The sequence below is a fragment of the Apteryx mantelli genome, chromosome 7 (assembly GCF_036417845.1).
Source record: "Apteryx mantelli isolate bAptMan1 chromosome 7, bAptMan1.hap1, whole genome shotgun sequence".
NCBI lineage: Eukaryota > Metazoa > Chordata > Aves > Apterygiformes > Apterygidae > Apteryx > Apteryx mantelli.
Genome location: NC_089984.1, coordinates 8,328,293 through 8,348,582, shown reverse-complemented (window position 1 = coordinate 8,348,582; position 20,290 = coordinate 8,328,293). Strand labels below are relative to the sequence as shown.

The 20,290-nt window shown below is 37.6% G+C and overlaps 1 protein-coding gene across 1 annotated transcript in view; it reads right to left on the bottom strand.

The window, feature by feature from the left end:
• Window positions 1-20,290, bottom strand: part of CTNNA3 (catenin alpha 3) — a 586,211-nt gene that overhangs the window by 243,684 nt on the left and 322,237 nt on the right. Inside the window, exons 8-9 of the mRNA XM_013945648.2 lie at window positions 11,392-11,472; window positions 6,112-6,264 (exon numbers count right to left, since the gene is read on the bottom strand). Coding sequence (XP_013801102.2) covers window positions 6,112-6,264; window positions 11,392-11,472 — 234 coding nt within the window. The remainder of the gene's footprint in view (window positions 1-6,111; window positions 6,265-11,391; window positions 11,473-20,290) is intronic.

The following is a 20,290-nucleotide window of genomic DNA, read 5'->3' as shown; positions in this document are numbered from 1 at the left end:
TCTAATTTCCATATCAAATTCACTTTTGGAGAAATCATTCTGAGACGATGAACCTCTGTTTTTATAATGTCAAACTCAGTCTATTGTATTTATATACCAAATTATATGATAACCTACTGTTCAGACATCTTCAGTTTTTGAAAAACAGATACAAAAAAAAAATGCCCTGAAGAGTAACTAATTAAAACGGCCATATGGAGCACAAGAAAATGTAACATAATGTTTCAAAAGAGACAAATACTCATCACTTCACTTAAGCTATTTGGAAATTAGACATCCAGTCTAAAATAGTCATTCAGTCAAAGGAGACAGACAGGCACTTCATATAAGCAGGACAAATCATCCTTGGGAATTTTTTCTCTTGGGATAAAAGTAAATGGCATAAATAAGGTTTTATATTGAAAAAAGACCAATACACTTTATCAGTCTCAGAATACCTAATGGACTTTTTCAACTTAGAAAAAAAACAAACCAGACAACAAATGAACTAATACTGGTGTATACTGGGGCAGGAGGGGGTCTTTTTTATTACTTGTTTTAACCTGAACTGACAAGTGAATGCTTAAACTGGAAATAACATAAATATCAGTGGTTTGTTTTACTTAAAATGGAGTTACATCCCAATCCTGTAATACCCAAATCATTGCATTATCTTTCACCAATGGACATGATGGCTGCATACTAAAATCCAATTTGGGGGACTGGAGATTTGAATGAACAAGTATGTTAAGCCTTTGATCTAGATTCAGAAATTTAATTTGCAAATTTCTGCAAGCAAATTAACTATCAAAAGAAAATGAAACTGATTTTATCAATATGGCAATAAAGCAACATTTACGACTGACACAGAATCATAGAATAACAAAGTATATATTAGCATTTACAAAGTACATATTAGAATACAAAATAAAACAATGCTGATTCAAATTAGCGCTCACTGACGATTTTGAGAACACAGTATTGTCCTTTGTCCACACAACAACACCTGTTGTCCTGTCTGTTTTTGAACTGATGTTATCAAATTAATTATTGGTGCAACACTAGCATTATCACCCCAGCTGAACAATGTTGTTCTGAAGCCTCTGAACATGTTCAGCTGGAACAGCGTACTACAGTACAGAGCTGAAACACTGATTTTTAAAGACGAGACTTAAACTGACATCTAGACTGGATCAAGGAAAATCTGCATTTTTTTAATGCTGTTTCCTCAGTTTGGAGATAATTAATCTTTGGCAAACAGTATCATACAGCTGATTTCACAGTACGTATCTTTAAGAGCAAAAAATTATAGGATAAAAAGGAAATAGCTGTCTTATGCTATAAATATCTTTTAAAAGAGCAATCAGAAATCAGCAGACCTGTTTCCATACGCTGAAGCAACTGAAGAACGCCCCCTCCGAGGTTGCCAATGAAGGGCTTGATTGTTAATTGTACTGCGTGTCCAGTACAGAGATCCAGGGATGTGGATCCCGCTACTCATCCAAGAACAGGACAGGAAAGAAAACCAGGGGCTTTACTAACAATCAGAATGGCTAAGGAGCCAGTAATTCGCAGCTGAAACAGACAGGTTAGCATCTCTTTTTTCAACCCCCAGAACAAATGAGCAGGAAGCTGGGAGATAGCTGTGAGCCAGATGTTTCCTTGTAGTCACAGTGTCTGCATTAACTTTTTATTAAGCTTTTTGCTGCATCTATTACCAGGTTATCCAGAGGAGTAAGCAAAAGAACGAACTGTGAAGATTTGCAGAAGGACGTCAGGATACTAGATGACTGATGATAACACAGAAGATGAAATTCAGTCTAGATAAGTGTGAAATGAGTTATTTGGGAAAAAATAATCTAGTATTACATGTATATGATGGACTCTCAGGAGACTAGTACTTCTGAGGAATAAGATTTGGGGATTATGATAAAAAGTTCAATGAAAGTTGCAGATAAGTGCCCATCAGTGATCTGAGAACAGAAATAGAAATTCTTAGGAATTAAATAGATATGGAAACAGAGAACATCATGAAGGCATTCTGTACATCCATAATTTCCCTATATCTTCAGTAGCATACACAGTTCTGACCTACCACCCCATGAACAATATAGAAGAGCTGCAAAAGGTACAGAGAAGGCAGCGAGGTCCTTGCATGGCTTCCAAACGAGGAACAATTAAAAGACCAGCTTTTCAATCTGGAAAACAGACCACTGAAGGAGGATACAACAGAGCAATATGAGTGGCACAGAGGACAACAGGGACTCGTGTCCCTTTTCTCTTCCAATACAAGCCTTTAGGGGCAGCAAGTGAAATGATCCAGTGGGAGTTTCACAGATACTACTTTACCCAACACATAGCCAAGCTGTGAAATTCTTTATGGCAGAATGTTATGGATGCCAAAGGCTTACGTGGGCTCAGATCTATGCCTATTCTGTTTTATATTCAGAAACAAAGGACAGTGAGAATGTAAATGTTTTTTCTTAGCTTTTGTCATCCAAGAGAGAAGGCAGTTCCTGCGTGCTAGGGACGGCCAGCATCTGAGCTAGCTTTTGGGTCTCAATACTTGCAAGCAGCTTCACTATGTCCTATGTTTCATAAAGTCTATTCGCAACTGACAAAAGAAAAAGCTTTTTTCTTCTGATAAATAAGATATTTTGTATTTAACAATATGTGCTGGCTGGCTTGCGTAACTGCCCTTTGATGTAACATTCAGTGCTCACATCTGTACTCCTTGGATGTGAAGTTGGCATATTTGTGATAAATACATGTAGAGAGTAAAACTACCTTCGTATTTACATTGTCTGGTGTTTCATCTACCTCACCTACCAGCCTTCACTAGTTACTGTCTTACGTCATTTTTTTGCAACAAATTTTTGTTAGTGTTTAGCTTTTAAAATATTTTATATTAAACTATGATTTCTGTTAGTATTCCATAGCCAGGCATTTCTACCCACAATCTTGAACTTCAATATTTGACTTGTTATTCTCATTTGCAGAGAAGATCAAGCACAATTCTGCAATGATGTACTTGACTAGCTTTCCAGCTTTGGAAAAGCTGGAAAAAAAAATTTCGTGACCTGTCAGTTGTAAGGACCTTTGTTTGCTTGGTTTTATAACAATGAACTGTAAATAACAAAGGAAAAAAATACAGACAAGAATGTGAAGCCTCTCCTGCCAACATGGAAATTGCAACTACCATTTAAGAACTCTCCTATCAAATGAGAAGCAGCATGATTATTTTCACACAAACTTTGGAAATTCTGTATAGGATCTTGAATTAACCTGTCATCCAACTCAAAATCTTACAGATAGCAAACTTGACACCATGTTGTGAAGTATATCCCTGGCAAAAGGCTGGTCAGCTGTCCCAAAGAGGACAGGAGATGTTTATACATTAGAAGTTTCACCAAAGAAAAGAAGTTCTGTGATAAATAAACAGATAACAGAAGTAGCAGGAACTCTAAACCAATTCATCTCTTTTCTTATCTAACCTGTCCTCTTTGCAGGACCAGGCTCCCCCCTTTTGGAGCACTTTTAGATATTTCTGATTCCTATGGAATATCAATTATTCTGAGCACCATTTTCAACTGGAAACCAAGCTGCATATAGGTTTGCCACTACTGAATTGGGTTACATTGGTGAAAACCAGGAATACAGAGAGCTAAATCTACCTACCTGTTTTATTCTTTAACAAATTAAAGCAACCGTGCAGTGCCCTATTACTGCCAATTTAAAAAATACATGCATTTTCAGCTTAAAGGCTTTTAAGGCACTCAAAACCAAAACATGCTTCCAACTTGCACCTTTAATGTATTTAAATGCTATTCCATTTATATCAATTGAATTGTTATTCTTCTTTCCACAAAACAGTTGCTGTAATTCTTCTGTCTTTTTCTTAGCTAATGCTGTTGGAAATGACTGTTCTTTTCTTAAAAATCAGATCAATCTGTTTGTATGTAAAACATCCTTTTGTGGTCACTTACTTAGCTGTTAGCATTTTTTCATTTCTGTTTTGTTTTACTTCTGATAGGCTAGTAGTTGCTAGCTTCTGAATATCATCAATCAAGCTCTTGATTAGAAATAGCATTAAGTACTTTAACCAATGTAAGCAAATTTTAAATAAGATGCTTCAGTTCTAGTGGGTCAGAAGATGACTTCCATTTTATTTTATGTTCATTTTCAATAGCAGCATATTATATAAGCACCGCTAAATTGATAATTTGGAACAATTAATTCTACAATAGGAGATGGCCCTGTGTGCAGTCTCTCTGAAACGCAAGTTACTTAAAACATGTTAAAAAGTATGCGCTCTTCACTGTAGGCAGCATACGTAACGCCATAAATATAAACATGCTCACAACTAAACATGTCTGATGTCCTCAAAACAGTCTGGATAAATGGGTCACCACTAGTATTTATATTCATGAACTATACACATATTTTCTTTCTTAGTCTACTCTGCTTAATACACTGAAGTAATAAGTTTAGGGAGAAAGCAAAGAGCTTTGAAGTTAATCATTCAGCGAAGTGACTGGAAGCAATCTCTAAATTTTTCAGACTTTTTTTTCCAGACCTTTTTTTTTTTTTTAATAGGTAGCAAATACGGTGGAATTGCGGAAACTTCACTATAATTTTTCCTGCATCACTAAGGACAGCTATCTTCTGGGCACTCTTATGTCCACAGACAGCTGCTACCCATCCTTGTAGATTTTTTTAGGCAGTGTACCTCTGCAGCCATCATTCCCTTAAGCACAAACCCACACTGATGTCCACCTACTCCTTGCATTTGGGAAACAAATTCAAGACTATAAAGGAAAATCAATATTGGATTCTTAGGTCTACATTTTGTAAATTGATTGATGACTTGGGTATGTCAGCTGATCTGGGCTCAAACCCAAACACAGTAAATTTATCTGATCTTCAGAGATCAACTATCCTTTCTGAAAATCAAGCCACTTCAGGCTGTTTTAGTCTCAGTAATAAAAATCTGAAATCACTTTTATTAAACTTTGGCTTTGTGTTGTAGTTTCCATATGATTTTGCAGCACAGTCAAAATGAGACACTCTTGTAAATTAGAGAATAATAACTAGTATTATTCTGTAACTACAGGAGCATAAAGAGAAACATAAATGCAATACCGTACTTCTACTTTAGCCATCTGTTTATCTATTTATCTTTCATTATCTGTAGATCACTCAAGATTAACAATTTCATTCTGAGACAAACAGTTTTCAGCCACAGAGTGAAATCATCGATTTTTGCCATTTTGCATTACTGCCGTTGCACACAAAAGCATTAAAGGCTTTAAAAAGAAACAAAAATTAGCAATGCATTCCTTACAAACGCATGCGATAATATTCCTGTGAATAACTTTGGCATTCCAGTAGAGTTTCAAGCTCCAGTGTGAATGACCCTGTTTAAATCAGTGAGTATTTATTCACATTTACAGGATTGATGGTCCATCAAACTCTAAACATCCTCAAGAAATTCCATTTTTGCATTACTGAGTAATAAGAAAGAATATCCTTGAGAAATAACGATTATACAATGTATGCAAATAAATTTATTTGGCATACACGTCAGTATGCCTTTGGCCTCCGAAGGACCTGTATTTCTAGAACTCTGGGATTCAGAATTCCCGTAGAGGATTCATGGCTTTAAACAGTGTCACAGCAGCAGTTCCTCTACAGCGTATTACTCTGCAAGCTAGAAGCTTTCAAAGTCGAGGAAGCCGGCAAACAACTAATACTGATATGGTGCATCAAACAGTGCCAGTAGTAGCATTCTGAACTTTGAGCTCCTGCTCCTTAGCGGCATGCGTTTGATCAAGATCCACGGAGCATCTCTGTGGAGAGGCTTACGCTAATCCTTCAGAGCAGAACTTGGCCCCCACCCACCTAATTTCTATGCAATAAAGTACTATATAAATGCCCCTACCACAAAACCCTCTGTCATTGCTAACTGCTATATAAAAATGGAGTATGTTTACTATTTAATTAGGCCATTAATGTATTCTTTGCTGAAATGCCAAACTTAATTCTTTTACCATGTCAGAAAGCAAAGGAAATGTACAGTGGGATGTTATTTATACCACACATTCAATAAAAGTGCAACTCCACCAAACATACCTCCACAAGCCTGCTGGTGTGTTCTCGAAATATAGCAGCATATTCCTTTATTTCTTTTTCTCTTCCATTTTTAGCAGCTTCAATGAGAACTAAAAGCGGAACAGTGGTATCCAAGAAGGAGTCTGAGATGTGATCTATAATGGCTTTACGAAGCTGTAAAAGAAAGCATTATATTAGTATCAGCTAATTGGACTATGTATTGTAGAATATACTTATTTTTCATGATAAAGATCATTGAAATTATCATCTATTGGTATTATATAACATAACCATGTACACACTGTATTCTTGCATCATTTGCAGGATGTGACTGAAACTTACTGGAGCTACAATTTATCTATTTTACAGAAAACTGAATTTAATTTTAGGGACAGTTTTAATATACCACTACCTAAATATGCATGTTCATGTGTGTGAGTGTGTATACAGATATATAAGACACTTAAAACATGTATTAGACAATCAAAGGAGCCAGACAAATATTCATGTTCTTTGATAAATAGAATGGACTACTTAAGTGATTTCCCCATATGAAAAATTACTATTAGGCCAAACCTAGTTCTGTCTCTCAGGCATCTTCTCTTGAAGTTCAGATGCCAAGGGAGAAGGCTATTAAATAATGTTTATACTCATATACAAAATACTCTACATCGCATGTTTTCATAATTGCAAAATTACCCAAATGTTTTCTATCATGTTGGAGAAACCAATGATACATTTTGATTAGCTAAATGGTAGCCTTCATGGTAATTACACCAATGAGATTACTGATTATGCCATCTGATAATAGATTAATAGAGCAAGGAGAATAATAAATGAGTCTGATGTTCAATTTTCTCCATTTGCATTAATTGTTCTTTAACTTCTTGCTTAAATTATTAAAGTAGTGTAACATTCTGCTACAATTAGCTCTCTTAAATTAGGTTTAATGTAAGCTTATAACTGATCATTGGGAAATTACTCCACTTAGAGGATATTTTCCATGTTCTAAACCTACATATGAAAATTGTTTGTTCTAATCCTAGAACACTGCAGAAAAGGCACCAAACAAAACTTCATATGCCATGTAACCAACATTATCAAGTTCATTAAATTCTCTACTGCAAAAGAAATTATTTTTTTTTATAATATTTATATAAGTTATTGACTGGAGCAGAAAAGATCACAAAAGGTTGCTAAACTCTTACAGGCCTGAGAGGTTTGTTACCAAAGGAAGTGTTTTCACTTAGTGTTTTGCTCCAAAATACCTACATGAAAACTCCATGGAGGTAAGCATTCCTACAGCTAGAAAAATGCAAACCAACAAAATCTTTTTGATGCTGCTGACCTTGTAGAGAGGACAGTAAACACACACAGCAGAAACAATAGTAGAGAAATCTGTGATGCTCAAAACAAGATTTGGATATGAACTCCACCACTAACTTTTGGATAGCCTCACCATCTAAAGCCAACTCCTATTGACTCACCAGGCACTTGGGACAAACAAGTCTTCCAAAAATGTACAGGTAAGTTTGGAATGTTTTTGTCTTCTGGCTGTAGCTTATTGCATTAGGATATACTAGATGGATACACCATGTGTTCTCATGAGTAATTTGCAAAGACAGAAGTTTTAGATCCCACTACAGAAGTGGACCCTTACTGTCATGTTCACAGTCCTAGCTTTATCCATTCTGCAATTTCAAAAATGAAAAAGAAAGAGATACTAAAAGGTTTCACTACTAGGAACAAAATACATTGAGCCTCCAATCCTGCCAGGTTACCTGTTAAGTATTTCTATGTGGGAAAAGTCCAACTGAAGAAAACAGACATACTTGCCTGCTTAAAATTAACATAAAAATTTCCATTAATTATGTGTCCATTTACCTTACTGCTCATTGTACGGAGAGAAATGTACTGAACTTGCCCAATTTAATTATAATAATCAACAACAACAAACTGTGGAACCTTCTTATCCATGGCTGATGGTTCATTATCTCCAAGAGAAATGCTGTCGGGTTCTGCAAAGCCCAGACTGCTGTACATGTGCAGTCTTAATGTCTTCTTCTAGAAACTGCAATGACCTCACTCACATTTGTGGTGAGAATGAGGCATCCAATTTTCAAACCAGCAGCCTAATTTTATCTGCCATCAGACAATTCTTTGCTATAGCTTTTTACTGGTTTGCTTGCTTTAATTAACCTTTCACATATAAATTATCGTTATTATTTCATTCTAAGAAACCCTCTATCCTGCAATTCAACAAAGTGAAACACTTTTCTTCAAAAAAAAGATAATGCTGTGCCTTTACAGAATACAAACAAGTTTGAAATGTGTTCCTATTTCAGTTTTGCTATGGAATACATGAAGCTGAGATTTTCAAAAGATGACTCATGTAGCACTAAAGAATGAAGAAATGCAATGTGAAACAAGGAGAGGAAAAAAATAAAAGACGAATTATCTGAAGTGGTATCAATTTCTCTTCATCATAATCATAGTGATCATTTTTTCCATTCCTCTGCTTCTGGCTCTGGCCACCTCTACAGCAAAATGCTAGAAACTAAGTAGCAATATAAGTAGACACATAAACAGTCAAAGAGGAACAGCGCCAGAAATACTCTCAGACAATACTAGGGAAATTAATTTATTGTGCTAAAATTAAAATATACCTGATATTTGTAAGTGAAAGATACTAGAAAGCAGGGGAAGGGTGATGTCTGACAACGTGTTTGATTTTTAAGGTGCAAGGTCTTATTCCTGCCCCTAGAAAAGACTGTTAGAGAATTGGAAATCTGAAGAGTTTTTGTTTTGATATCAGAGGATGAAAAACAAAACAAAACACAGAAACATATTGTTTATAAAACATGGGGCATGAGGTTGTCTACACAAACAGTAGAGTGTAGAGAAGCAAATCTCAGCAGCTGTTATACTGTAGCTGTAATACTATTAACATCAATATCCTGATGAGTACAGAAAACTGTGCTCACAGGAAACTATTTTCTCACGTGCAACACTGACAAAACTCCTGGGAAAAAAGTTTCATTATTAGCGAGGGATCTCCTCATCCCAGGAATGCAATCACCTTTGTGTTCATGCTATCCATGACGAAGAAACAGCACACAAATATTAGAATATCTTTGGGAATAACATTTCAAAAAAAAAAAAAAGTGCAACAACCACAGAAGAAACATCTGTGCAGATTATTCATAGTACACTGAGAAACAACTGGGAGGGAAGAATTGACTCTGATAATTTGTCAGAGAATTAGAAATTGGAAGGAAAAGACAGTTCCTTCCTAAATATTCATACAGCTTTGCTAAGCAGGGAGGTAGTGATCTACATAAAACTGTACACAGAAATGACATGCACACCTCTGGCACAATAGAAATAATACATCAAATCAAAACAAAACAGTTTAAAATCCCCAGAAATGCTGCCCAAGTTCTTGAAGTGAATACAAATCATCTCATCTGAAAAGCCAGAGATTTTTGGAACTTCCAGAAAATACTGCTTTTACGGGCGATGCCCACTTTCGCCTTCAAGTGCTGCCAGACACGAGCCTGCCTTTATCTTACTCACAGTGGTCCACAAAGACATTGCACATGAGTCCATGGGATAACCCATAACCAGCTAGTGACTGGGCCACTGCTTCTGTGATGGTTTTGTATACTGCACTGGCGAGATTTCAAAATATAACGCCATAAGGTTTCGGCTTCCAATCCAATTTTGCAGAGTACGTTATGCACACTATAGCCCTGAATCTGCTATGAAAGCCTAATGTAATACCAGTTACAGTACACAATACAGTATACATATCCTAAGATTTATTTATTTATTTAAGTACTATAAAAGCTGAAAGAATAAAACAAAAAAATTTTTTAGTAAAAGTGCAGAGAGACAGAATAGCCAAGACCCTGTAGCAATACCTGCAGGCACAGAACTCAGAATTTCATGTTTCGCAGAGCAGGAATTAAGACAAACAAAAAGAACTCTTCCTAAAACAATTCTTACCCAATCCACATGTATGAACACAGAATTGGAGGGAATAGATGAAATACTTCTCAAAAACACTTTCCAGAGGAAAATATGGAGAAACCAAAAAGAGCTACTCTGGTTAAAGAAAACTACTGGTTCTAGACTGATTATAAATTGGGCATAAATATTTTGAAAATGATTTAAATAAACCTAGGAATTAAGTTCTTGAACAGATTTTCAAACATAATAACAGAGTCAAGAGACTTAAAATCTTATAAGCTGGCGTTTAATAAACTCATGGACTGTATGACAGAATGGGACAGACTAAGTTTGTGATGCAAGTCACTGGGTATCTGATCAAACATATTTCTGATAGAATAGGAGGGGAAATTTGATAGCTAGTTGTAAGCACTTTATTGGTATTATATTCATCTCATCCTTCAAGGCTTCTCCTGGCTGATTATGGTAGACAGGAAGAAATTTCTTCATCATCTCAATGCATAAACTGCCTTATAAGACAACACAGAAAGCTGGCAGGGATATTCTTCCACCAGAGAACTGATGACTAGCCACGGCTAGAGATGGGATGAAGGCCATGTGTACCCATATTCTTTGTGGCCTTAAATTTTCAGATGGTTGGTTGGTTGGGGTGGCCTGGCAGGAGGTGCTAGTGGCATGTTAGCTCTCCTCCCTAACCTGGCATGTTATGTACTTTCAACATCGTTTGCAATTTTTCTCAAACGCGTTTGTTGCCACTGCGAGGACCTAAATGCAGCTGATGTCTATTGCTCACCTTCTGTAGCATGTTGAAGCTGTGGGCTTTGGTCCATGTCTCCCATTACCTTTAGGATACTGGGATGCATAACATTTGGGGTAATGTGGAGTAGATATTCTAAGGACCTTTCTGTGTTGTATGAGTTCCCACAATGGTACAGAACCAGACATCTACTCAATACTAAAGTGAAAGATAATTCAAACTTATTTAAAATAAAATTAAATTAATCTAGTTTTCTAAAGTACATTACAGGTATATTTCTAAAAAAAAAAAAAAAGTGTTTATACATATGTTCTCTTACACATGTACACATGCAGAGTTTTGCCTATGTATATAAATACATTCAGCCAATATCCCATTTAGGAGTTTTTTTCCACAGTTTTAAAAATTGGGATGTATTTATTCTGTGGAAAAGTGTTACTCCTCCAGTATTTCTTTAATATAGAGAAAATCTTCATTTTCAAATTATGGTACTATGAAAGCTGAAAATAGTAATTTGGATAAGCCTGTTTCAAGTCTCCTTTTATATCTTTTTAGTTCCTTAAGTTCTTTACCTGTCTGCGAAGGTCTCTTGTCTTCTTGCACATACTGTCTATTGCAGCATTCAGGGCATTACTTCTTCCTTTCTTGTCAGTCTGTAATAAAAGTGATAGAAAACAAAACAATGGTTATTTATGAACTCTTAGAAATTATGTTCTTTGTTCCTCAGTTTATCAGAGCATTTGGTAAATGTATGCGCTTAAGGATTCTTTTGAATTTCAGTGAGTTTCAGGAACCAGTCCCCCGATATTCACACAATGCCTATGGTGATGTTAAGCATAAACCACAGAATCCAAATGTATACCTTAGTAGCAGTAGGTAGAAAAGCAATTAAACATCTTTTATCTTCTGAATTGCTGTAATACTTTTTTTTACAGTCTTTGGTTATTTATGGAACAACATTATTTTAATTATTATTGGTGCCAATCCATTATCACCACATTCATGTGAAAAACCAAGTTCTCTCTCTAAGCACAATTTATAAATTGAGATACCTACAGTGCAGTTTGATAGCGTTTTAATCTGCAGCATTCATTAATTTACTCCTATAGAACAGAATCGGTGAATTTTTAAAATGTTCAAGATGTGCAGCGAAAAGTAAACAAACTATATCAGTGAAAATGGACAATTTTCTTCATTTAACAGCATGTTCATCCTCCATATCTTCTACTCCCCAGCTCTTGAGATATATAAGAAATCTTTAGGGAATCAGTTGTATACTTTCAAAATCATCTAACTAGTTTCTTCAATCTATTTCTGGCAAAGTGTTTACATCATTATTACTATTTGAAAAGTGTAAGTAACTTTTATTCTAGTGCCCAGCATTTTCTTCTATAAATTATTACCATTGGAGTTCTGTATCTACTAGCTGTTTTGAGTAATCTTTTTTTCAGGTTAGTACATGCACTATATGAAAGTTTAAAATGTCTAAAGCAATCACTCCTTCCTCACTAACTGGAACTGCTCTGGTCCAAAGGAAAGAAACCACAAACACTGAAAGCATCTTTACACAAAGTCCTACTTCAGTACACACAACATTTTGAAGTAAATGGACTGGATTCTCATAAATGTAAAGGAAATAGCTATATATATTGACCACAGTATTTGGACTTCAGCTATAGCACACTAGCAAATGTTTATTATGAACATGACTATTTAACTTCTTAAATCATACTAAAATTAATAATAGTGAAAACAAAAGTAGTAATATTGCATCTATCTAGCTGTATAACAGCTTTTTTATATACAACATATGACATTCCAGTCAGTTAGTTCCTCGCTGTACAGAAACCCCTGTCAATATAGCAAAATGCTTAATACTAAAACAGAGACTAGGGATGATCAGGAAAGAGCTTTTACATTAAAAGTGTATACAAAATGACAGAATGTTAAAAGTGCCTTGAAATGATTGGTATATCCTCTATCAGCTTAAGAGAACAGTTATTGTTTAACAATTGAGATTCCATATTCAGGCTGAGAAATTTTCCTACTACTTTCAGTTACTGAAACTGCTTCACAGTCTTCACAGGGAGCAGCTGATCGAACACAGGCCTTGGCAAGAGCCACCTCAAGTTCACCTTGAAACCTTCAAGGAAACTCTGAGGGTAGATATTAACTTTCTATTACAGTAATGTGACCATTTCTTATACCAATACTTGTGCAGGAACCAAAGTAAATAATGACTCTTGCAGTATGTTTTGGAAGCCGTTGCCAGCCTTGACAGCAAAATTGATCCTTTCTAAACTGCTAGTTAAACAGGACCAATAAAAGCATTGTAGATACTACTCAGCTCAGCATATGCCTATGCATTTTCAGATGATAAGGATGCAGTTCCACACTGGCACATCCTTTAAGAGCTTTTTATTTAGGGCCCATTTTTCTAAGAAAACGAAATCAATGTAAAATATTGGGATTTTTTTAAAGTTCTCTAGTAAATTGTAACTTCAGAGATGGCAACTAATGATACAACTGGCTCTAAGGAAACCTAAAGCTTTGAGGCAGCTAATATGAAATAACCTTGCTCAACAAGCAGCATATAAATATTGAACAGTGAACAGGAAAAAATATTTTATTTGCAAATTTTTAACATAACTGTCAATGGTCAATGTCTAGTAAGCAAACATAACTGTAACTGAAGTTACTCTTCATGTTGGGTTTATCCGAAGAACTAAACACACTGTAAAATGCAGTTTCAGACTGCAGAATGTGGACAGGTCTTTCTTCCTTAAAGAATAATAAAACTCCAAAAAATACGTTACTGTTTGGATAAATCCTTCTTAAAAAAAGATTAAATATTTCAAAATTGTGTAAAAAGTCTATTAAAGTTAGTGGGAGACCTGACTACAAAGTTCACTCTGGAAATAGCCTTAACCATCAACGGCCTTGCACGGTGCTGTCCAGCTTCTTTAAGGTATTGTCCATTGGTCCGAAGTATCTCTGAAGACTGAATTATTCCTTTAAGCTGAGTTTATATTCCTCTGCAGACTTTGAGCTCAGATATCTAAATAGCAAAAACAGTGCAAGCTTCACAGTGCATGATTACCCTTTTTATATACTAGAAAAATAATAGATGTAATATTTTCTAAGTGTGTATTACAAACAATGGCATAGTCAAACTAACGAGACCTGAGCATCTCCACACTGTGTCCTACTCCCTAGTAACACAGCTGCCATGTCTGCACTGGAAATGCTCTTCATCCTCCTGGCAATTAACTTTCTTCGCATGACCGCTGTAGTTAAAAACAAACAAACAAGTCTATCCTGAAATACTTCATTCTTATACAGGGGACTGAATTCAGAAAAGGGCTAGGAAAATGTGCATATTATTCTAGGCTCCGGTTTGCAAAAATCATGCAGTTAAACTCACCCCTTTTTATCTCAGTTTCCCTGCATTCAGCTGCTGTTTAGTTCTGTAAAATATATACAATAATGCCTATATGGCTCCCTTGTGAAGATATGACAAGCAATATCCAGCTCCTATTTCAATGCATTTCTAACACGACACATTTTACAAGCACTAAGTCACATGGTTATTAATACTCCACTAAGTGAAAGCAAGCACTTTTAATGAACACTGTATAGCCTGCAGATAAATGCTGCTTACTGCCAACAACTTGCACGCACTGGCAAATAACATCACGTGAATGACTCAAAAACCACACGTGCAGAAAATCTTTCCTCGTGGATTTTCATTTAAAACTGCACATATCTAAGGGCTGATTCTCCGATGAAATGAATTACCATATCTCCGTTGTTTTTAATGGAGTTAGGTTAATTTACACCAACAGGGGATCATGACCTTCATGGGTGTCACAGATCCTTCTGCATCCTAAGGTACTGCAGATGCAAACTCATATGTTTGTATAGTTACACAGCCTTGAAGGACTCAAGGACACATCTCCAGTGGACTCTTCAGTGGGTACATCTCAACGGTTAATGGTATTAACAAAGACAGCAGTAATTCTACTTTACTGAATTCAAGAGACAGCTTAAACAAAGGAATATAATTATTAGGATAAGGTTTTTAATTTCACTTTGTTTATATTTCTCATGTGCTACAAATGCTTACACAATCTGTCTCTCGTCTGAACACCGATCACTAGATTATAAAGAAAATTTTGGTAGCACTACTTAAGTAACCATCTAATCTCTTCAAGTACTGAAGTTAACAGATAGAGGCTAAATCTGTAATAAGGACAGAACCAGCCATAGGTATTAAAACAGTAAATATTATTAGTATTCACTATGTAAATCAAACACCACCACCCCTTTAAGCTACAATGAAGAATTTAGTTACAACGGAGTTGAAGTACTCTCATTAGCAGGGCTAAAATAAATGAGACAGCTACCCTGGCCAAGTCAAATGGAGCCAGTTTAGTTATGTACCTGGGGTAACATATTCACAAGGCTTAACTCAAATCCTGCGAGACTGGACTCCTTAAAATCCCCTAAAAGTCACTGGAGAGAGAAAGTAGCCACTTTAGAGTCCCCTCTTCCCCAAAACATTCATTAAAAGAAAAAAGACTTTTTAAAGTAAATTGTTATATGACTACACAAGACACACTGGATATGCTGGACCCACCTGAAGCAGGTACCATGATTCAAAACAGAGTAATTCTTTTTCAAAAGTAGCCAGGCACATTCAAAAACACCTAACTAGATTTCAGCTTTCCCATGCTGCAGAGTACAAGGTAGCAAAATTAATTTATTTTATCACATCCATGGGGAGATCAGGTGTTTTCTTAATTCTGTGTTCCAAAAGGCCTGGAGTCTTAGCTATAAACCTAAAGTATTTTATTTTAGTCCTAAAGGATTCTTGCAAATATTAGTATGGCAACAACACAGTCAGGAAATTTTACCTATGCCATTACACAGGGCCTCAAGATACAACAGCTGGATTGGGAGCTAGATTACCAACAGCAGAAGTGCTCAGGGTCTATTTGGGTCCCCCACACCAAAAGTGGTGGTGGAGTAGTGAATGCAGAGCCTGGAGCTCAAGCCTCACTCTGAATTTATAACAACTGTCCTCCCCAGCCAACTCCTCAGTAAAAGAATAAATATAGTCAGGTACTGAGCAGTGTATAAAGAGTATAAAGCACTACATCAATATAAGCCTAGTTATATCATACAATTCTATGTAATCCATTGACTACAGAAACTGAAAAGCAATAAGCACTTTATGTTGATAGGCATTCTGCCTTCCTTTCCATAGACACCACTATAAAGATAAAATTTATTTATAAACATGCAAAACAGGCCTGATGTTTGAGGACATTCAGATATGGAGTTCTGGCGCAAGTCCATCGTGCAGTCATAGATTTATATATTGGTTTAAAATAACAGAAGTTAAGAGAATGCAAAGAACCTTCACTGGAATGTTTAAAATTACCTGCATGATTAAAACAACATTATAACCTTAATCCATATTCTACTCAAAGGCTCCCCTAAAAATAGCTTTCCATACTTAAAAGTCTAAGGCCAGAAACTGAGCCCATGCTCTGTCTTCTGGGATGCGTCTGCTCCTGAACAATCATTGTACAAACTGGGAAGACTGAATAGAAAAAAAATATATATCACTAGAGCTGTATTGCTCCTCTCCAGCAGTGGTATCATGACTCTGTGATAACAGCCTTTTGATTTAGTTCAAAGTCCCAAGGACAACATTTTTAAAAAGACTAGCACATTTATTGAAATCAGTTTTCGATGGAAACTTTCTAAAATATGTCAAGCTATAATGTAAACACCAGTCAATACTATGGTAAGTTAATAAATGTCAGAGCTCTAATTAAACAGCTGATCATAGTTCAGGCAATGTGTTGTCTGACAATAATCCTATATTCAATAACGACAGGCTCTTCTACATTGCACTGTGACAAAAAAGCCCCAAAAACTCACCCAACCAAAAGAACATATTAAAACAAAGTTACAGTCCCTATAGAGATACCAGGCATTTTACATCCTTTATTATAAATTAGCATTTAAAATTTAGCATTCAACATTTTTCATTTATGGAGCTCATAAATGTTTCCCCTTTGGAATTAAAAAGTCATTTTGAACCCCGACCAAACGTAACAGTGCATGAAAAAAAGTTGTGCCTAGTATAAAAACCGGTTTCACAAAATTTTTGGTGTTATAACAGTGTTGACATTTGGGAAAAATCCATTCGTGGACTTGCTGTGCAAAGACAAAAATACGATTTTCTTTCAGACCCAGCCTATGGAAACCCTGTCAGTTCAAATCTTGTTGTGCGGTTCAACAAAGTAAGGAAGACTGCAAAAGGCAAGATGTCCCCCACCCCCCAAAAAAGAAAACTGTAACCTTGATAAGGGAGGACCCTAGCTGATCCTGTTGCAGGCTTCATTTATATTAAAACATATGAACAAAGAGAGAAGGGCCAAGAGGTTCGCCAACTCGATTACAGCAGGCTTGCTTCTGCCAAGGTGCTTCAGCCGTCGGTAAGCAAAGAAAACGGCTTGCGCTGCTCCCAGCCTTTGCTGGGAGAAGGCAAAGCGCTCGCCACGCCGCAGGCGGCCCCGGAGCGCAGAGCCGCCAGGCGAAGGCCGCCAAAGAGCCGGGCCGCGAGCCGCCTGCCGGGCCCAGCAGCCCCGCGGGCGCCCCCACGGCGGCAGCAGCACCGTGCCGCGCGGCAGCTCCCAGACGGCAGCGGCTGGATAATCTCTCTTGCGTTTGCTCACAACTATTGTCCAAGCGAGGCCTCGGCTTAGACTGATTAATCCTTCAGTCCCATCGCTGTCTCCCCATAGAGAAGGAACAAAAAACCTTGTAATCAATAAGCCAAACCAAAGGAATTTAAGTGCTGTTAAGAACCACTTTATACTTCCATGTACCAATTTACATACCAAAAGGCCCAAGGAATATTTGCTCTTCACATGCAGAGTTCACAAAAACAGCATTTTACCCTTCCGGCTTGCAGCTTGCACCTCCAAGCACAACTCCCAGCTAAAAACCAAGACCCCTTGCTGAAGGTGAAACCTCTAGTTAAAGAAGCTAAAACTATAACCTTTGCCAAGGCTACAGATGTCAATGGAGAAATTTGTGTCATCTCCACGCATGTGGAGGAAAAGAAGGTGATCAGGAGTAGTCAGCATGGCTTCACCAAGGGGAAATCATGCCTAACCAATCTGATAGCCTTCTATGATGGAATGACTGGCTGGGTAGATGAGGGGAGAGCAGTGGATGTTGTCTACCTAGACTTCAGCAAGGCTTTTGACACTGTCTCCCATAGCATCCTCATAGACAAGCTCAGGAAGTGTGGGTTAGATGAGTGGACAGTGAGGTGGATTGAGAACTGGCTGAATGGCAGAGCTCAGAGAGTTGTGCTCAGTGGCACAGAGTCTAGTTGGAGGCCTGTAGCTAGCGGTGTCCCCCAGGGGTCAGTCCTGGGTCCAGTCTTGTTCAACTTCTTCATCAGTGACCTGGATGAAGGCACAGAGTGCACCCTCAGCAAGTTTGCTGACGATACCAAACTGGGAGGAGTGGCCGATACCCCAGAGGGCTGTGCTGCCATTCAAAGAGACTTGGACAGGCTGGAGAGGTGGGCAGAGAGGAACCTCATGAAGTTCAACAAAGGGAAGTGCAGGGTCCTGCACCTGGGGAGGAATAACCCCATGCAGCAGTACAGGTTGGGGGTTGACCTGCTGGAAAGCAGCTCTGCTGAGAAGGACCTGGGAGTGCTGGTGGACACCAAGTTAAGCATGAGGCAGCAATGTGCCCTTGTGGCCAAGAAGGCCAATGGTATCCTGGGCTGCATCAGAAAGAGTGTTGCCAGCAGGTCGAGGGAGGTGATTCTCCCCCTCTACTCAGCCCTGCTGAGGCCCCATCTGGAGTACTGCGTCCAGTTCTGGGCTCCCCAGTACAAGAGGGATGTGGCACTACTGGAGCAAGTCCAGCGAAGGGCCACAAAGATGATTAGGGGACTGGAGCATCTCTCTTATGAGGAAAGGCTGAGAGAGCCGGGCCTGTTTAGCTTGGAGAAGAGAAGGCTGAGAGGAGATCTTACCAATGTGTACAAGTATCTGAAGGGAGGGTGTCGAGAGGATGGGGCCAGACTCTTTTCAGTGGTGCTGAGCGACAGGACGCAAGGCAATGGGCACAAACTGAAACACAGACACTTCCATCTTAACATGAGGAAAAACTTTTCCACTGTGAGGGTGACAGAGCACTGGAACAGGTTGCCCCGAGAGGTGGTGGAGTCTCCTTCTCTGGAGATATTCAAAATGCGCCTGGATGCAATCCTGTGCAATGTGCTCTAGGTGACCCTGCTTGAGCAGGGGGGTTGGACTAGATGATCTCCAGAGATCCCTTCCAACCTCAGTGATTCTGTGATTCTGTGATTCTGTGTCAGACTCGAACACAAAAGGAAGCCAGCTGGATTTGGACTGTTTGCCATTCTCACATACATCTCAGGCTTTTACACAAACTTTTTAGAAGTCCTCTTTGTTCCCCGTCCTGGAAACCGATATGAACTTTGAGTGCGAGGAACCTCACTGAGCCAACAGGACTGCTTCGTGCATGAACTGTTATATGCAAGTTTTTTCTACTGTTTTTTGGAAAATCCTTAAGGATTCAGCACTGCCATCTTATTAATTGCTGCCTGAGAAATCTCTTAAATTAACATTTTTAAGTTATTCAAGGAATCCTCTGACAAGACAGTAAAGGCAGAACTTGACATTTCTGACATTTTAAAGAACAAAAATTCCTTTGAAAAGGCAAAAGCTTCCGGGCCTTTTCATACAGCATTTCAAAGCATATTTTTACTGTACATCAAAAACCTGCAAAAAGAAATTCATTTACAAGTATATTTATTACCTTCCTTCATTAATACAGGAAACACAAAGAAAGAATAACCCATGAGTCTTCTAAGTTGGAATCCACTATATTTATTTTGTAACACAAATTCCCTACTCACTCTAATAAATAAAGCCTAGCTTGCTTTTTCTAAAAAGACATCCGACTCAAGAAAACCAAATTCTGTTAAAAACAAGGAAGTATATTTAAAAAGAAAGAAAAAAAAAAGACAAGGACATGGAAAATCATATGCAACTGAGCAAATAAGGAATTTTTCATGTGGAACTGCTTCTCATTATAGATATTTTTTTCTGCTCAGCAGCTGCAATATGAGATTGCCACTTTTTTCCTCTTCAAGCCATCATGGGCAGTTCTCTATGGATCTAATGCCGTGAGATGTGAAGTATCTCATAAGAAATGAATTACCTCAACCCCTATCAATATTGCCTGGAGTACTGAGGGCTCCCCTCACGGTGTGCATTACCCTTTCTCAATCAATATGCAGGAAGAGTCTCCAATTTAAAGCCTTCTCAGTGTAACTCACCTTTAGCATTCAGTTATATCTAGATCTTAATACTGCAAAGCAAATTTAAACTAAATAAGCAT